Genomic DNA, 19,192 nt, shown 5'->3' on the forward strand with positions numbered 1-19,192 from the left:
ATATATATATATATAATTATATATATATATATATATTATATATATATATATATATAGATAGATAGATAGATAGAGAATGGATATGGGCAACGAGGGTGAGAAAGGATGGGAGAGAGAGGAAGTGAGGGAGTAAGAGAGGAGAGAGAGGGGAATAGATAGGTAGAGAGAGAGAGAGAGAGATAGAGAGAGGGTGAGAGAGTGAGAGAGAGAGGGAGAGAGAGAGCGAGAGAGAGAGAGAGAGAGAGAGAGAGAGAGAGAGAGAGAGAGAGAGAGAGAGAGAGAAGTGGGTGATAGAATATTGCATGGCGGAGACGACTGTGTCCGATGAGTTTTTCTATTTTTTTAAAATCTTATAGAGCCCTCAAACCCTTAAGACGCACAGATGGAGCTTATGCCAGATTTTGTAGCGTTAAAACTATAAGAATTGATGGCCACCCTTTGGTTAAGGCGTAAAGTGCGGAGTGGAGAGAGGAAAGATCCGTCAAAATAAATAAATAAATAAATAAATAAATAAATATTCCATGATGTATTGCTCTTTTAGAGTGGTCTACTATTTAAGAAGCTTAATTTTTTCTTGCCTTTTATTTTCCTACAATATTGTTTCAACAGTGTCAGTGTGTTCTTCCCTGTATCATCAGGGCATGTTGATTGAACAAAATAGTTGTTTTTTTTTTCCTGTGAATCACAAGAACAACATGTGAATACGCTTCACCAGTCGTAACGTCACTTCCCTTTAATGACGCATGGTAATTTAGTAACTGGCTCTAAACTATCGGAACAATGGCGGACGCCCTTATGAAATATTTCTCCGACGAGCATAAAAGCGTATCCAGAGAAAAAAAAAACATTATAAATCTGACCATGTTTTGACTTTTACACATTCTGATCACAAGACATATGAAAAGTTTTAGCCAGCATGAAGAATAAAATGTACCGATTTTCTTTGTTTAGAACCACGATGGCCGCCGTTGCTGGGCGTCGTGACATCAGACTATTGAATCCAACAATCAACCTGTAGATTTTGACCAACCACAGAACGGAATTTTTGACACGCTCGGACAAATATAGTTGGTTATTTACATACAATATGGAAGAAAAGTCGTGACGTCAAGACCTCCACTCTTTTGGTTCCTAAATCCTTGGGAGTGAGTATGTATGTAACCAGTCCTTCGGAATACTAATAATGAATAGGCTACATAACAGTGACATAACTGTTTCAGTCGCAGCATGCATACACAGATTCCTAGGATTACGGGACGTAAAAGAGCGATGATGGATGATATTTATTGACGACCAGCATTTATTGAGATTAGAAAATAAGATGCCATCACTCAACCAGAAGATCAATTACACCAGGATGTATCCAATCCTTCGGAAGAGTATTTTTACATATCCAATGAGAAGGAACCAGTTTTTTAACAATGTACCAACACACAAAACTGTGTTGTTTTTTGTAGTTGTTGTTTTTTTTGTTTTTGTTTTTTGTCTGATTGATAGAATTTAGTGAGTATTAATCATTAAAATGGCTGTTTAAAACAATAACAAAGAGCTGAATGACGTCAATTGGATTCAATAGTCTGATGTCACGTCGCCCAGCAACGGCGGACATCGTGGTTCTAAACAAAGAAAATCGGCACTTTCTATTCTTTATGCTGGCTAGAACTTTTCATATGTTTTGTGATCAGAATGTTTAAAAGTGAAAACATGATCAGATTTATAATGTTTTTTCCCCCTCTGGATACGCTTTTATGCTTGTCGGAGAAATATTTCATAAAGGCGTCCGCCATTGTTCCGGTAGTTTAGAGCCAGTTACTAAGTTACCATGCGTTATTACGAGGGAAGTGACGTTACGACTGTTGAAGCGTATTTAGTTCTATAAATAATAAAAAGAATGGCGTTGACATTTCTCTGCTCTGTGTTACTTTTTTCAACCACTCGTTGTGTAAGTTATTCTTATTCTTACTCGATTTACTACAGACTATTAATGCTATGCTTTTAGGTACAATACTCACAATATCTGCAAGCCGGAAATAATATACCAACACACAACACCATAATGTGTAATCTTTACCATTTTTAGTTTGATTGATAGAATATATTGGAATCTCGACTAATCATTAAAATGGATGTCTGAAAACAATAACATAGTGACGTCGATTTCGTTCCTTCTATAGAAGGCTAGCCTGTTAGTGACAAGTTCTCATTAAGTCATTTCAATCAGACTGTAGATAGAACGAAGATGACGTCACTCTGGTCTTTGTTATTCCTTTTTGCCATCCGCGTTTATGAGTAATTTTCACTAAATTGTATTAACCAGAATATAAACGTTCAAGGTTACACATAGTTTCGTGTGTTGGTCCGTTATAATTCCGGATGGCAATGTTGTGAGCTTCTTAACCAAGTGCATACTATCTGTTGATAATGCGATGATTCATCAATCAATTTTACGAGATTCTTTTTCCCAGGGATGACAATACGCTTCAACAGTCGTGATGTCACTTCACTCGTAATGACGCATAGTAACTTAGTAACTGGCTCTAAGCTATCGGAACAATGGCGGACGCCCTTATGAAATATTTCTCCGACGAGCATAAAAGCGTATCCAGAGAAGAAAAAAAAAACATTATAAATCTGATCATATTTTGTCTTTAACACATTCTGCTCACAAGACATATGAAAAGTTCTAGCCAGCATGAAGAATAAAAAGTACCGATTTTCTTTTTATAATAACCACGATGGCCGCCATTGCTGGGCGACGTGACATCAGACTATTGAATCCTATTTGAGACCCATTTCTGACGCTCAAAATTTAGGTCTTTACTTTTTTTTAAACAATGGAGTTAATTAAAACACCTTTGCTGATTGAGGTTCCCTATTTGTACCATTCCCCTTTGTCTTACTTTTTCCTCAAATCCTTTTAATTGTACATCTAGAATGTTTTTTTTTTACAATCCAATGCTTATCCTTTTTGCTGGAGCTGAAATGGCCTAAATGTGTTGCAAGAAAGTGCTTTTGTTGTGGAGAGTTAGTTTTTGTCTTTTCTTAATGTGTAACACACCATCTCAAAACGGTGTTATATCAGGATGATTCGAACCCCGAAAAGTGAATTTCTATTAGAAATCATAAAAAATACGAACGCTTCCGTTTTTTTCTAAGGTAAGAAATTGTATTTATTCCCCACCATACATAGCGAATTCGAATTTACCCCAACTTTCATACTTGCAACAATTTATATTTGTGCGACTATTTGGTCTTGTGGTATGACACTCGCTAACGGATCGGAAGGTCCTGGGTTCGAACATCGCTCGGCGCATAGTTGAGTTCTTGGAAAAGCCTCTTTACTCACATTCTCTCACCATAATCAGGTGTAAAATAAGTACCTGGCTGTCAACAGCGTTGTCTCTGTCGAGAAAAAAATTCAATATCACCTAGCAGTCGTTATGTGTCTCGTTCTACATGTTAAACGTTCCTCTTGGCCAGGGACCATTTGTAGCACTTTGAGCACGTTTAGTGAATATTGCACTACATAAAAGCTCAAGGTTTTGTTGTTTTTTGTTTGTTTTTTTTTCTTTTTGTTTTTTTTTTTTTTAATGTAATTTCTAGCTCCTAGTTCATTCGGACCTAATACCGCTTTAAAACGGTGGGTCACACATATTATACAAAACGGAGGTTTCTAAACTTCTCTTCACTCTGAACTCAACTTTCTGCATCGAGTTCATTCCGACGTAAAACAGATTGATGAAGTGTGTCATAATTGGACATTCCGAGGGAATTAAATAACCAACTTTCCTCCTCTTTAAAAGGAGTCCTTCAGACCCATTCGGCCCATGGAGCCGGAGTATATCCCGGTTTCTATAGCGTGAAAAGGACAATAGCAATTGCTCGCTATCCTTTGGATAGGACGCTAGTCTATCGCAAATTACTTTCCGCCAAATCAAACAGACACAGCTACCCATTAACTGCTGGGTAGACGGGAGTGGAAGGTGGGGGGGGGGGGTTCAGAAGAATAAATCTCGACTGCATCCGGTATTGATCTCAGTCTCTTTGCATGTGAAGAGAGTGCTCTACCAACTAAACTATCGCCCCCCCCCCCCGCGCCTCCAATTGCTGTGAATCCCCCCCCCCCCCCCGCGCCTCCAATTGCTGTGAATCGCCCCCCCCCCCTCCAATTGCTGTGACGTAATGATTTGTTCAGTTTCCTCCATAAGGTGATTCAACCATGTTGTATTTTTATTTTGAACTTCCTGGACGTCATGTTTATGGTTGAATTTAGATAGAATGAAGTTGACGTCACTCGGGTCTTTGTTATTGTTTTTGTGACATCCATGTTTATAAATGATTCTCAGTTTGATAGTATGCGCTTGCTAAGAAGCTCATAACATTGCCATCCGGAAGTATACGGACCAACACACAAAACCGTGTGTAACCTCGGACGTTTATAGTCTGGTTAATACAGTTTAGTGAGAATTATTCATAAACGCGGATGGCAAAAAGCAATAACAAAGACCCAAGTGACGTCAACTTCATTCTATCAATACTGTATTAACCAGACTATAAAAACGTTCAAGGTTACACATAGTTTTGTGTGTTGATCCGTTATATTTCCGGAGTTTTTGAGCCAAGCGTAAAGCCTCTACCTTAAGATACTGTGTGTGCGCTTGGCTAAGAAGCTCACAACATTGCCATCCGGGAATATGACGGACCAACACACAAAACGATGTGTTACCTTAAACCCCCTCCTTACCACCCATAGGAAAATCGTCACATTCGTTACGATGCAGACAACATTTTTCTCGTTCTAATTTCTTTTATACTTCATAATACTTGAACAAAACTGTTTGCTATAGGAAAAATAATAAGGGATGCACCCAAGATTAAGATTACGCGCCTTGACATAACTGACTTCACGGTTCAATAACTCGGTTAAAAAGATCGCTGAGAAACGATTTACTTACTTGTGCCATGACGTAGGTAGAAGTTAGACGTCTTTTGTAGTTGTTCCAGGTGTGGGGAAGATTATTGTGATAGGTTGTTGTTGTTGTTGTTGTTGTGAGTGTTTGTCATGTCATGACTGTCAGTGTCTCGATCGAGCTGTTGTGAGTAATCTTCATGTTCTGTTCGTTCACTGTCTCCCGCGTAAACGTGACGTCATCATTTCTACCCTTTAAAAGCTCGCGACACCTTTCATTCTTTCTCTCGACTATCTACAGCCTTATTTGAAATAGACATATCAACTATCTTCGCCCATCGTTGTATCTGCTACTAAGATCCGATCCGCCATACTTTTGGTATGTTATAAAAATCAGGCTAGACCGGGACGATTCCCGAAGTGCTCTAGAGCAGTTTTTAACCGCCCATATATGTCCTTTACATATATGGAGAACGCCCACTTCGGTGGAGACTTTTTCTAAACTTTTTCCTTATTTTTTACATCGTGAACGAGATTGGGAAATCCGTTCACGACAATTGGCGCTGCGACTAATTTCCGAACCCTGCCATTTTTAAAGTGTATGGTAGCACTCAGTGCACGGGAATTGACTTCTTCAAGGTAAAGAGTTCTTGTAAACAAATCAGAATTATGAATCTAAAAACTTGTTTCATCTGATTGTGTTGTAAGTATAGCGCCTTGAATTGAGTTCCCCTGGTTTAGTTGTGTTTTTTCATTGCTTAAACCAGAGAGGAAAGCCGTTTATAGGGGTCGGCAATTATTTTTGAACTGGCGAAATTACGATCTCAGCTCAGCTCAATTTTTTCATCGAGACTTCGAGCTCAACTTTCGTTTATTTTTGCCAATAATATTGTGCAATTGTGATTTCTATTCAACAAAATGGAGCAAAATTGGTGAGTACAATTCAATAATTTTACTTGAAAGTGCATGAGGGCTTAATCAATTCACTTCAAAGAATTAGCCTGGTGAACCATTATTGGGGTCATGGTTTTCACTCCCATACTCATACTGATGTCTCAACTAAGATTGGAATTCAACCTGCATGTGAGCTAAATTATTTGCATGTCTATTTAAATACTTTCCAATATTTGACATCAACAATACTATTTCTGTGAATAATATACAAATAATTGGCGCCAAGATTGTTGTCATCTGCCTTTATTTAGATGATCGAAGTCAAAGCTTAGGCAGCCATGTAAAAGTGTTCCTACTCACCAAACACAGAAACTATTTTCCAGCTTTACACGCTCCTAAACCCCTATATATTGGATGTTTCTCTGAACTCTTTACATCCAGACTCTGTAAACATATCCACTTGCCTTAGACACCTGGTCAGTGTCTAAATAGGATAAGAACCACCTCTAACCCTAACCCAGTGATTAAACAGTGAAAATAGTGAAATCTGTCAACTGTGGTGTAGGTGTTGCATACAAGTGAGAAGGGATCTGAGAGTATTCCAAGTTTACAGACTTTATCATTGCTTTAATTGATTTGCATCAACTGGTCTGTCATTTTAACTGAAATAAATAATTATCATATTTCAGTTTAATCCAAAATGGATGCAAAGATAATGATTAATGTCATTACTGCTAAGGACCTTTTAAGGTCATCTCGTATAAGCAAGCCTTTGGCTAGAACCCTGCTTGACATTCGAGCACGTAACGGTTTACTCACTAAGGAGGATGTGATAGATAAGATCAGTAATGGTGACATGTTAGAACTTTTTGATTTTTCGGTTTCCGAATCGTGCATTTTTGAGAAACCAGGTGAACATGCCCCTGGTACCTCTCGCGACAGTTCCCCAAATAAAATGGATTCGAATGATAATGCGTCTGGTGCTGGAGACAGACGAAGGGAACTGTCTGCGCAGCAGACCCCAACTAAAGCTGCAGGTTCGTATCCTGAACATGACGCTACTAGCAATCCTCAAGAAGGTGCTAGTAGTGTTGCGAACCCGACATTTTGTAACAATGCGAAACGCACCATTCGTAATGCGTGGCACGATCAGCCTACCGAAGACCATTACCCAACATCCTTTTTGGCATCCGACCGCGAGCGGGTTCCTTTCGTTCATGAAGCTAAATTTTGTCAAAATTACATGGACAAGGTGCCTAACTCTGAATGTCCTGAATCTATAACTCACACATTGGACCCACCCTCTCAAGATTTCTCAAACAAGGGTCTCACATCAATGGGCCCGCAAAGAGAGGATTGTGGATATGCAAGAGACAAAGTAAGGCAAACCCGCCGGCTACCACGAAGAAAACCATCTATGAGAAGAACCTTAGAACAGGAGGATGCTCTAATTGAGGCAAGCATGCACAGGGAAAGACGAGGATGGAGGGATGAGACTAGTTACATGCATTCCTACGAGGCCCCACCTGCGGATCGCAATTCCACGGATCATTATGGAGATATGAGCAGTGGAGGCCCACTTATGCCACCCCCGTCCAAGGTACAGCTGCCTAAATCTATCTCTTTCAATGGGACAAAAAGATGGGATACGTTTGAATATAATTTTCAGAACTTTCTGAATTATCATAATATTCAACATCTCCGTGACCAACTATTTTTCCTGGGCCTAGCCCTGGAAGGAAAAGCAGCGGATTATCTCTCACGGATCCATCAGTCGATAGTCTTTAAAGACATACGAGATGCATATGACACCCTGAGAAATCGATTTGGTGATCAGCAGCTACAACATGCAACTCTGATACAATTCAACAGCACTACGCAGGCTGAAAAAGATGTCTTAGACTATGTTGACAAGCTATGGGAGTTGGCACTGCAGGCATTTCCTGGACAGTCCCCCCGCAATTTAGAGTCCCAAGTGGTAGCCCATTTTATAACAGGACTATATGACGTGAAGGCAGCCCAATATATTGCATGTCAGGAGTGCACCACGATGGACCAAGCCCTGAGAACATATAAGCTTTTTAAAAATTCTCAGCAAGTTGGTTGGCGTGCACGAAAGGATAGACCAAGTACCAGCAACACCGTGCGGTTCAGAGAGCCCTCTATCCAAGCGGTGAATGTGTACGATGAAGAATCTGGGTCAGAATCTGAGGAATTGGAAGACTATAGCCAAATTAGAGCAGTGACTCGCAACACGAGCATTAAGACAGCTGGTGTACAGCAGAAGACTGAGATGAGTGTTGAGGCAATGTTCAAAAAGATGTTATCAATGCATGAACAAACCCAAAGTAAATTAGACACTTTCATTACACTCCAAAGTCAAGTCTTGGAAGTTATGCAAAGAGGCGCTCGACGTACTCAGCCAAGATCCCGCTCCAATTCCCCATCATCAAGTGCCTGTTTTTCATGTGGAGGTCAAGACCACTATGCTAGAGACTGCTCCATGAAAGGTCGCCCAATGGAAGACAAGGCGCCAAACGGGCAGGGATCAGTTTGAGCCCGGAATTGATCCCAGTTCAAGCAAGGGCAATTAAAGAGGACCCAGTTTTTGAGGCACAACACAGATATAAGACTATGAGCAATTTGTGCCCCTATTCTTCTGACTGTACGAATTTTATGAAACATGAAGAAACTAAGGAAAACCTTGCCCAGCAGACCAACAACGGAAGCCACAATGTATATCGGTCTAGCCAAGATCCAGAACAGATTGTGAAACCTTATTTTGATGAGGAATGTATCTGTATTGCAAGGTTACAGTCAGAATCTGCCCTTAAAGTACAATGTACAATTGAAAACGTCCCTGTACAAGCAGTGGTGGATACCGCAGCAGATGTTACCATCATCTCTGAAAACACCCAGTATAAAATCCTACCCACCCCCACTTGTACGAAGTCCATGAAGATGTTTGCAGCAGGTAAAGATCAAAGCTTCTCTGCAAAATTAGTGGGGCCACTATACTTGCGATTGGGAGAGATTCATCTGCTATCTCATATCTATGTTGCTCCCATTTTTGACCCAATGCTATTAGGAATAGACCTGCTGAGGAAATTAAGGGCAAAGATTGATGTGGAAAAACAACAATTATTTTGTCAAAATCAAATTATTCCTCTTGCAACAAATTCAACTGAAAATGTAAGTCCCAAGTGTGACATGGCACAAACAGGTTTACCAGTGGATGATGGAAACCGAACAGCTATCAAGATTGCCATTCCCCACAAATTGATCATACCAGCCCAGTCAGAAGTAATCACTAATGTTGAGTTAGACTATCTGCCCAATTCACCATTTATGTACCTGGAACCATATAGAAATCTGCCAATTTCTGTGGGCCATACCCTGCACGTAACCAAACCAGTTGTTACAGTGTGCTTGATCAACACAGGTGATGAATGCTTCCTCAAAAAAGGGACGGAAATAGGACAGTTGCTTCCCCTGGAAGCAAGAGATATATTTGAGGGTGACGAAGATGACTGGCTGAATTTAACAGAAGTGGATGAACTCAGCAACCCCATGACAGAAGCGGAGGGGGAATGCTCCATATCAAGCACTTCCTGCCAGCCGATCCAACTACCAGACAAACTTATAGATCTCTGGCAGAGAGTTACGTCCACTCTGGGAGATGAGAGACTAGGTAAAGTTGAACAATTGCTGTGGGAATATCAAGACATATTTGCAGCCAGTGAATTTGACCTTGGTGACTTCCAAGCAATGCAACACCACATTGATACAGGAGATGCAAAGCCAATTAAACTAGGCTTGCGACGCACCCCCGTTCACTTTACCAAAGAAGAAGATGAAATGTTAGACAAGATGCTTAAAGCAGGGGTAATACAACCCTCGGCTTCAAGCTGGGCTGCGGCGCCTGTACTGGTACGGAAAAAAGATGGATCTGTTCGCTGGTGCATCGACTACAGGGCACTTAATAATGTTACCAAGAAAGATGTTTTCCCCCTACCTTTCATGTCTGAATGCATCGACGCATTAGAAGGTAACATATGGTATTCAAAGCTGGATTCCAATTCGGCTTATTGGCAGATCCCAGTCCATGAGGACTCCAAACACAAAACAGCATTCCGTACACGCCAAGGACTTTTTGAGTTTAACAAACTTCCATTTGGACTGTCCAACAGCCCAAGTACATATTCCAGAGTAATCAACCTAGTGCTAAGAGGGTTAAACTGGAAAAGAGTACTAGCCTTCCTTGATGACACCCTGGTCCTTGGAAAATCTTTTGATGATCATTTATCAAACTTAAAACAAGTTTTTCAACGCTTCCGACAATTTGGACTTAGATTAAAGCCAAAGAAGTTTGATCTGTTTCAACAAGAAGTTGAATTCCTGGGAAGGAAGGTAGGAAGAAATGGCCTGGAACTAACAAATGCTTCCATTGGAGTGATTGAGAACTGGCACCCACCAAAGTCAGTTAAAGATATCGAAAGATACGTGGGGTTAGTAAACTTTCACAGGGCATTCATAAAAGATATGGCAAAAATCATGGAACCACTTACCAGGCTGTTGAAGAAAAAGAAATTCTGTTGGGAGTCCGAACAGCAGCAAGCTTTCGATCAATCGAAGTCGATCCTATGTACCCCGCCTGTTCTATCGATTCCCATGTCCCAAGGCCAATTTATACTGGACACTGATGCTTCTGATTTCGCTATAGGTTCAGAGCTCCTCCAAATACAAGAGGGAGTAGAGAGAGTCATAGCATATGGAAGTTTTACTTTAACATCCCAACAAAGGAACTACTGCACGACTCGGAAGGAATTGTTGGCAGTTGTTAGATTTACCAATCAGTTCCGTCACTATTTATTGGGGAAAGAATTCATATTGCGCACGGGCCATAGGAGTCTAACCTGGCTGATGAATTTCAAGAGACCAGAGGGTCAACTCGCTAGATGGTTAGAAGCGCTGAGCATCTTTTCCATGAAAATTGAATACAGGCCTGGGACCAAGTTAAAAAATGCAGATGCACTCTCCAGACCACCTAAAACCGACACACCTTGCCCACATTATGCAGACATGATAAACCTGAAGGATTTACCCTGCAGTGGATGCAATTACTGTACCCGCGTACACGGGATGTGGTCAAAATTCTCAGATGACATTGATGATGTTGTCCAGTGACCTATCATCAACCCTGAAATCAAAGAGCACCCAGGTGTGAAGAGAGATTGTCATCTGGAATTCGCATTGTTGTCCGAGATCTCTCAAGTGCTTGTCCTCACAACCAGATCAATTCAGAAGAAATATTCACAAATACTAAGCAAGAGTGGAGAGAAGCACAAGCTGAGGACCCCAGCCTAGTGTTTTTGGTCAACTGGTTCAAAGACAAGACCATACCACGCCAAGCAGATCTCAAACTGGCAAATGCGGCACAAAAATTTTACTGGCTAAACCGTAACCTTTTCTACCTGCAAGACGACATCATATATAAAAGAGGTACGGATGAAAGAGACCTACTAGTGGTGCCCCAAAGTTTAAGCAAGAGGTCTTAAATCTATGCCATAACATTCCCAGTGCAGGACACCAAGGATTGCAACGAATGAAATTGAGGATTAAGGGATCCTATTTTTGGCATAAAATCTCAAGGGATGTCCAACAATATGTTCAAGGCTGCTCATTATGTAACCAAAGTAAACATAGAAATAAAAAACATCGGCACCCCTTGGTACAGAATCATGCAGGTATACCTATGGAAAAGGTACATATTGATTTTCTTGGGCCCTTGACGAAGACACGCAATGGTAATGAGTTCATCATGGTGATCATCGACCAATTCACGAAGTGGATTGAGTGCATACCCTTACCATCACAAGGAGCCGAAATCACTGCAAGAGCAGCCGTGAATGAGTTCTTCTCTAGATTTGGGTACCCCCTAGAAATAGTATCAGATCAAGGAAGAAATTTCGAGAGTAGCCTTTTTAAAGAAATGTGTCGGCTTCTCCACATTAAAAAGATGCGAACTACCGCCTATAGAACCTCAGCAAATGGCCAGGTAGAAAGGATGAACAAGACGTTGATGGCAGCAGTTAGAAGCTTTAGCCACTCGAAACCCAACACCTGGAATGAATATGTGCCACTAATTGCTTCTGCTATCCGCAGTTCAGTCAATCGACACACAGGCTACACACCAAACAGATTGATGCTAGGAAGGGAGCTGACAACTCCAAGTGATCTGGTGACACCTGGACCCGCAAGAGAACATGAACTCACTGAGGAGCATGTCATAAAATTACAAGAGAGCCTAGAGCTGGCTCATGAGACTGCTAGAAAAACCCTAAGGACAGAGCTTAAAAGGATGAAACGTGACTATGACCTGAATAGCCACGTTCACACCTTCAAAAGAGGCGATGCTGTGTACCTCTTGAATAGGAAAGGTGGAAAAACAGTGTCAAAGAAATTGAAGCCAGTTTGGATTGGCCCCGCTATCATCATGACGGTTTTTTCCCCCTTTGTTTATCGAATTAAGCTCAAAAATAATGAACTGAAAGTAGTCAACCATGACAACCTAAAGCTGTGCACTGACTCCTCATTACCGAAATGGATAAACAAAGAACAGCAGTCCATAATAACGGGTAATGCTCTGACCTATTGCCTTTGCAATCAACCCGATGATGGTGATACCATGATCCAATGTGATAACTGTTTTGAATGGTATCACGGGCGATGTATAAATTTAACGAACCGACAAATGGCTCAAATAGGTCAATATCATTGTCCCCAATGCTCAATGTGAATGAAGTAAATTAACTAATCAATCTTCTTTTTATGCACAGCACCATGAACCGCCAGACTGAGTTCAAAGTCATCCAGCTGATGGCGGAATTTCAGGCCTTTCGGGACGCCCAAGACGCCCAGAAAGGAGGGGACAGACACAATGGCAGGCAAGGCAGAGGGAGAGGAAAGGGTAGAGGCCATACCTCCCCATTGGCCCGGGGTAGAGGCCACGCCTCCCAATCAGTCCGGGGTAGAAGGCATGGATCCCCAGCAGAACGGAGGAGAGGAAGGGGTAGAGGGTACACCTCCCCCAGGTACAACTCCCCAACAAAATACAGCTCCCCTGCCAGAAGAAACCGGTACAGGCCCTACCAAACCCATACCAGGCCAGAGGGTTCTAGGGACCACCGAAGAGGCCCAAAGCCTGCCTCACACAACGAGCCTGATGATACCAGGGGTCACCCCTCGGAACCACAGGCTAGACGACAGGCCCCTCGACCTCGAACGCCAGGTGATACAAGGGATCATCCCTCTGAATCAATGGTGAAGAGGGAGAGCCACTCAGACAGCAGTGGGAATGGCAAGTCGGCCAGGAGGAATGGGGCTAGGCAAAAGCAATTCCGGCTGCTCAAAGAGGAGAATGCAGCACTCAAGGAGAGCCTAGCCCACATTCGGAATGACCTGAAGGAAACCCAGGCAGAACTGGCCCGTCTGAAGGGAGAGTTTAGGAGCTTTCAGCCTGACAAGTCAGCAGACTTAGATCTGCTCATGGACTTGTCTGAGCAAGAAGGTAAGTGTGTGGGACTTATTGATGCCCATTTCCATTTGGATCGATGGCACAAAGGGAAAAAGGGTCAAATTGACATGTTAGAGCAGTTACTAAAGTTCCATGTCAACCCCGCCCCCTCAGTTGATTTAACTATCCTGGGTGGGATGATAGTCTACTGTGACCCCATAAACTTTCCCCCCGAAAGCGAGCTAAGAGCGCTGAAAGGCAAATTTCTTAACTTTGGCATTGTCATAGGTATCCACCCTTCCCACGCCACTATGAACCGTAAAGCACTGTCTTATGCTATGAAGGAAGTCAGACAGTTGAGTCAAAATGACATTATCCAGGGGTTGGGAGAAATTGGCTTTGATTGGACGAAGAGGGGGACCCAAGAAGATCAGGAACATGTAGTGGGAACACTCATAACAGGTGCAAATCCCCTAAAACCAATAATCTTACATGTCAGAGGGGAAAGTTCTGATAATCTTGGAACCCGAGCATATATGCATTGTCTAGATTTTCTATCTAAGAGGTTAAGTAAAGAACAATTCCTCCAATTGCACTCCTTCTCGGGTAATGGTGTAGTTCTGGACAAGTGGCTCGGTAGGTTTCCAAATACCTTTTTCAGTTATTCAGGCTTAATAAAAACATTTAAAAGAGAGCAGCTAGAAGCAGTGAGGAAAACCCCAATTAACAGACTCCTGCTTGAAACAGACTCCCCATATTTACCTTTCAATCCCCTGGTAAAGCGAAATCACCCACACTACTTAGGGGAATCTGCTAAGGCCATCGCAGATTTAAAAGGTTTAAGCTTAACAGACATCCTTGATTCCAATTTCAAAAATTTTGAGCAAGCATTCAAGATACAAATAGATAAGGGAAGTACAGCATTCCACTCTGTCATTAAAGACTAGCCTAAATATTAAGCTGCACAGAACAGGAATAATCCCTTTACTATTTTGCAGGCTCCTAAGGATACCTCTCCCTTCGTGTATATATATTGTACAGCCATACCCAGATGTGGATCCCTTCCCCCTTTGTATATATGACCGTCCAGGAGGAAGAGTTCGCCCCTGAGGATTTATTTTTTTTTTCGTGTGTTTAGTGTAAATATTCCAAACTACAAATTTTTATTGATTTTATTCAACATAATCTTCGGATTCTCACAAGGTAAGAATTTTCCTTTTTCCCCTTATGACTATAACTATTGAAGTGATGCATGAATTAGAAGGGGGAGGAATGTGGGGAAGATTATTGTGATAGGTTGTTGTTGTTGTTGTTGTTGTGAGTGTTTGTCATGTCATGACTGTCAGTGTCTCGATCGAGCTGTTGTGAGTAATCTTCATGTTCTGTTCGTTCACTGTCTCCCGCGTAAACGTGACGTCATCATTTCTACCCTTTAAAAGCTCGCGACACCTTTCATTCTTTCTCTCGACTATCTACAGCCTTATTTGAAATAGACATATCAACTATCTTCGCCCATCGTTGTATCTGCTACTAAGATCCGATCCGCCATACTTTTGGTATGTTATAAAAATCAGGCTAGACCGGGACGATTCCCGAAGTGCTCTAGAGCAGTTTTTAACCGCCCATATATGTCCTTTACATATATGGAGAACGCCCACTTCGGTGGAGACTTTTTCTAAACTTTTTCCTTATTTTTTACATCGTGAACGAGATTGGGAAATCCGTTCACGACACAGGTGACTTAAAAGTGTGTTACTGATTCTTGGATTTGGTGGGAAGAGTGTGCATCTCGGGTCTTCAAGAGGTTGACATTCAAGCAACGAGAAACGGTTAAACTGGTGCATCGCCGTGAACTTTTCATCGTCAAAAAAAAGTTTAATGGTTATATTTTTATTTTATATAATCAGTTGATAACAGATATGCATGCGCAATGCTATGTTAACATTCTATCTGTAAGGGCAAGTCACCAACGCACGAGTCGGCGCAGTGCGTGAATCGAGTTGAGACGAAAAGGGCAAATAGATATTTCTTTGTTCCGTTACTGCCAATGAGGCGAAACAAGACACCGTTTATGATCGAGGAGGAAACTTTCAAAAGTAACTGACTGTCCCATTTTCATCAAAGAAGACCGCATTTTTGTGTCGTTTATTTATTGACTAAAAGTAGGGGGGGGGGGGGATATTTGTCTTGTGTGCCTCATAGAACAATACCCCGAGGGTTTTGATACTCTAAATTTTCTCTGATGATTCCACTGAGTGACTATAAACATTCAAGGTAACTCATAGTTGTATGTATTGGTACATTATAACCGGCTGGCGGATGCTGTGAGTATATTTGCTATTATTTTTTTCTTTGTCATCCATATTTATGAGTAATTCTCACTAAACTGTATTAACCAGACTATAAACGTTTAAGGTTAGACGTATTTTTGTGTGTCGGTCCGTTATACCTCCGGATGGCAATGTTGTGAGCTTCTTAGCCAAGCGTACACTATCTATAAACGTTCAAGGTGAAACAGTTTTGTGTGTTTGCCCGTTTTATTTACCAATGTCAATGTTGTAAGTTTCTTAACCATGCGCACAGCATCTATGTAAAATTAAACGTTTATAATCTGATCGGGAAATCATGTGACAGCCAATCAACTATTTGGCGGTATAGATAAAATGAAGTTGACGTCACCCGGTCTTTGTTATTGTTTTTTTTTTTTGCCATCCGCGTTTATGAGTAATTCTCACTAAATTGTATTTTCTAGACTATAAAAGTTCATGGTTACACAAAATTTTGTGTGTTTGTCCGTTATACTTCCGGATGGCAATGTTGTGAGCCTCTACTCAAGCGCCATACTACCAATAACGGACCAACACACAAACCTATGTGTAACCATGAACGTTGATATTCATTAATACAGTTTAGTGAGAATTGGATTCATTAGTCTGATGTCACGTCGACCAGCAACGGCGGCCATCGTGGTTCTAAACAAAGAAAATCAGTACTTTTTATTCTTCATGCTGGCTGGGAACTTTTCATATGTCTTGTGATCAGAATGTGTAAAAGTCAAAACATGATCAGATTTATAATGTTTTTTTTTTCCCTCTGGATACGCTTTAATGCTTGTCGGAGAAATATTTCATTATTCCGATAGTTTAGAACCAGTTACTAAGTTACCGTGCGTCATTACGAGGGAAGTGACGTTACGACTGTGGAAGAGTATTACTCATAATCGCGGATGGCAAAAAGCAATAACAAAGACCCCAGTTACGTCAACTTCGAACTATAGATCTATATATAGATGAGAATTACTCATAAACTTGGATGGCAAAAAAAAAATGATAATTAAAAAAAAACAAAACAATAACAACGACCTGAGCGACTTCAATCGTTCTATCTATAAAAACAATAACAATGATCAGAGAGAGGTCGATTTAATTCATGTTATTTTTTTATAATCAACCAGCTATTTTTGTCAGAGTACGTTTGAACGTGTGTCACAAATTCCATGTTATGATTGGTCAGAAATCTACAGCTTAAATAGCGTTTCAAATGGGACAATAGGGACGAAAAGTCTTGACGTCACATCTATTTTCTGCCTCCAAAAACCTTAGAAATGTGTATGTCGTAACCAGCCCTTAAGATTACTAAAATGAATAGGTTACATATTGAATCCTGGGTGGAGTCCCTGACCTCCCATTGTGGGCTGGGAGGTACTTAATGTGTCTTCTATCCCCCTATATCTGTTTTCCAACTTGCTTTCTGTCTTTGTCTTAGAATGAGATTACTTGGTTTTGTCCGGGACCTGGCCGGATACCCTAGCTGGGAGGGAAACAGTCAAATATGTAGTTTTTGTTTTGGGAGATGATATTGTTTTTCCTTGTAAATCATCTCTCTGTTATGTATTGTTATTATTATTATTATTATTATTATTATTATTATTATTATTAGTAGTAGTAGTAGTAGTAGTAGTAGTAGTAGTAGTAGTAGTAGTGGGAGTAGTAGTATAATATTTGTTGTTTTGAATTTATAATGTAAGCATTTGTGTGTATTACTCTAAGTAGGGACCTGTGCTCGCGTCTGGATGAGACTTTTAGGTGACCTCAAACTAAGTACAATGTTGGTATGCTCTTGAAATCTACACCAATTCCCTATTTGTACCATCCCCTTTGTCTTACCTTTTCTTGGGTGATTTAATTGTAATTCTAGAACTTTTTACTATCCCATATTCTCTCTTTTTACTGGCACTGATATGACCTAAATGTGTTGCAAGCACCGTAAAACCATTAAAAACAAACAAACATTACACGTTGAATCATAATGTGCATAGCTATTTTAGTAGCAGGATATATAAGCAGATTATTAGGATTACAGGATGTAAAGGAGCGAGGCTGGGTGGTCTTCTTTGACGACGAGCATATATTAAGACTAGAAAATAATATGCCACCACTCTGAAACCAAAAGATCATTTACATAAGGTATGTATTCAGCCTACGGAAGAGTAGTTTTACACTTCCAATGAGATTGGAACCAGTTTCTTGACATCACATTTCTCTTCCCTATTTTTTAAATTAGTACATTTTTCCTATCGTTCACAGAATGGCTCTTTTTCTCAAACGAATCAACAGAGGAAACAAGATTAGTTTGTGTCTTCTTGCATCCATATTGGTCATCTTCCTCTACAAGACCCCATACGAAATGTCGAGTGAAAGAGAAACAGAAAATATCGTATCTCACAATGACTTCCCTTGCAATGTCAACTTCAGTCAAGCTGGAGTAAAAAACGCCATGGATTACTTAAAAGCAAAATTGGGCAGCCTAAAGTCTGTAACAAATTCTGAAGACGTCTTCATAAAAACATTATTTTGGTGTCTGAAGAAGTATTACATCAGTAACAAACAACTTATTAATGACGACTGGTCGTTTTCAATTAATTTGGATGGCATTACCGGCAATGAAAACGGACATCAAAAATTGAAAGAGGTTGATAACAATAAATTGAATCTGGCCTCAAAACTTCTGGATATGCCAATCATCAACCCGCACAATTATCCTTATTTACTCAACCAACCAAAAGCCTGCATTGAGAACAACGTCAAATACATTATAGCCGTTCCCTCAGCGCCAGGGAATTTTAAAAGACGATTGACCACCCGAAATAGCAGGGCTGCTAGATTTGCAAAAGATCCTTAAAACCGCGTCAAAATTCTGTTTTTTCTCGGATCACCGAATCCAAAGGACACCAAAGCCAAACATGTCCAAAAACAAATTGAAGACGAAGAGCGTAAATATAAAGACATCGTTCAATGTGATTTTAATGATGATTATAGAAATATCACGAAAAAAGCTGCTCTTCTTTTGAGATGGAGTGTGACACACTGTGATAAATCTGTGTTTATTATACGCACAGATGACGATTTTCAGGTAGACTTGTCCATTGCAACGCAAGCACTTCAGGAACATTCTATTGATCCCACCAAAAATCGACATTTTATTTTAGGAATTATCTCTAACAGACTCCAGGCGATCAGAGACCCAAAAAGCAAGTGGTACATAACAGTTCAAGAGTATCCTTATTCTTCTTTCCCGCCATTCTTATATGGGGGATCCATGGGATATTCTGTGGATACTACTATTTCAAGCTTACCAACGGCTAAGACTCATCTGGTTGGATGATGTTTTCATAACGGCTTTTTGTGCTCCCATCGCAGGCGTTTCTATATACGAAAGTCCAGCATTTAGATTCTCTCACGGAAAACGGCGATTCAAATGCAACCACACGTGTGCCTCTCTATACCCATCTAATTAAGAAGATTGAGTGGCACGTATATTGATAATAACAGAAAATTAAGTGAGTAGAAAAGTGCCAGAATATATAATATATA

The 19,192-nt window shown here is 40.6% G+C and overlaps 2 protein-coding genes across 3 annotated transcripts; both read left to right on the forward strand.

Moving 5' to 3' along the window:
• The first annotated feature begins 15,497 nt into the window (after positions 1 to 15,497).
• On the forward strand, positions 15,498 to 18,589 carry LOC144963577 (uncharacterized). Of its 2 annotated transcripts, none has more exons than XM_078897610.1 (2): positions 15,498 to 15,593; positions 17,906 to 18,589. In XM_078897610.1, the coding sequence occupies exons 1-2, from the start codon at positions 15,562 to 15,564 to the stop codon at positions 18,498 to 18,500; spliced, it is 627 nt and encodes a 208-aa protein (XP_078753736.1). In that variant the 5' UTR covers positions 15,498 to 15,561; the 3' UTR covers positions 18,501 to 18,589. The 2 variants fall into 2 exon arrangements, with proteins under 2 accessions (XP_078753736.1, XP_078753735.1); XM_078897609.1 differs by having other exon boundaries at positions 15,512 to 15,643.
• LOC144964908 (beta-1,3-galactosyltransferase 5-like) lies at positions 18,522 to 18,983 on the forward strand (the record flags this gene model as incomplete). The annotated part of the gene is made up of 1 exon (XM_078899703.1): positions 18,522 to 18,983. A coding segment is annotated over one exon (462 nt), but the record flags the coding sequence as incomplete, so codon positions are not given.
• Between the last annotated feature and the right edge of the window lie 209 nt (positions 18,984 to 19,192).

This window comes from Berghia stephanieae, chromosome 1, assembly GCF_034508935.2.
Source record: "Berghia stephanieae isolate SIO BIC M18660-M18661 chromosome 1, UCSD_Bste_1.3, whole genome shotgun sequence".
Lineage (NCBI taxonomy): Eukaryota > Metazoa > Mollusca > Gastropoda > Nudibranchia > Aeolidiidae > Berghia > Berghia stephanieae.

What these genes read in the sequence shown, in the direction of transcription:
- LOC144963577 (XM_078897609.1), top strand. Translation starts at nt 15,609, where the DNA reads ATGTATTGGTACATTATAACCGGCTGGCGGATGCT. An exon ending in ATAACCGGCTGGCGGATGCT is followed by an intron (nt 15,644 to 17,905) that starts GTGAGTATATTT and finishes TATCGTTCACAG; the next exon opens with AATGGCTCTTTTTCTCAAAC.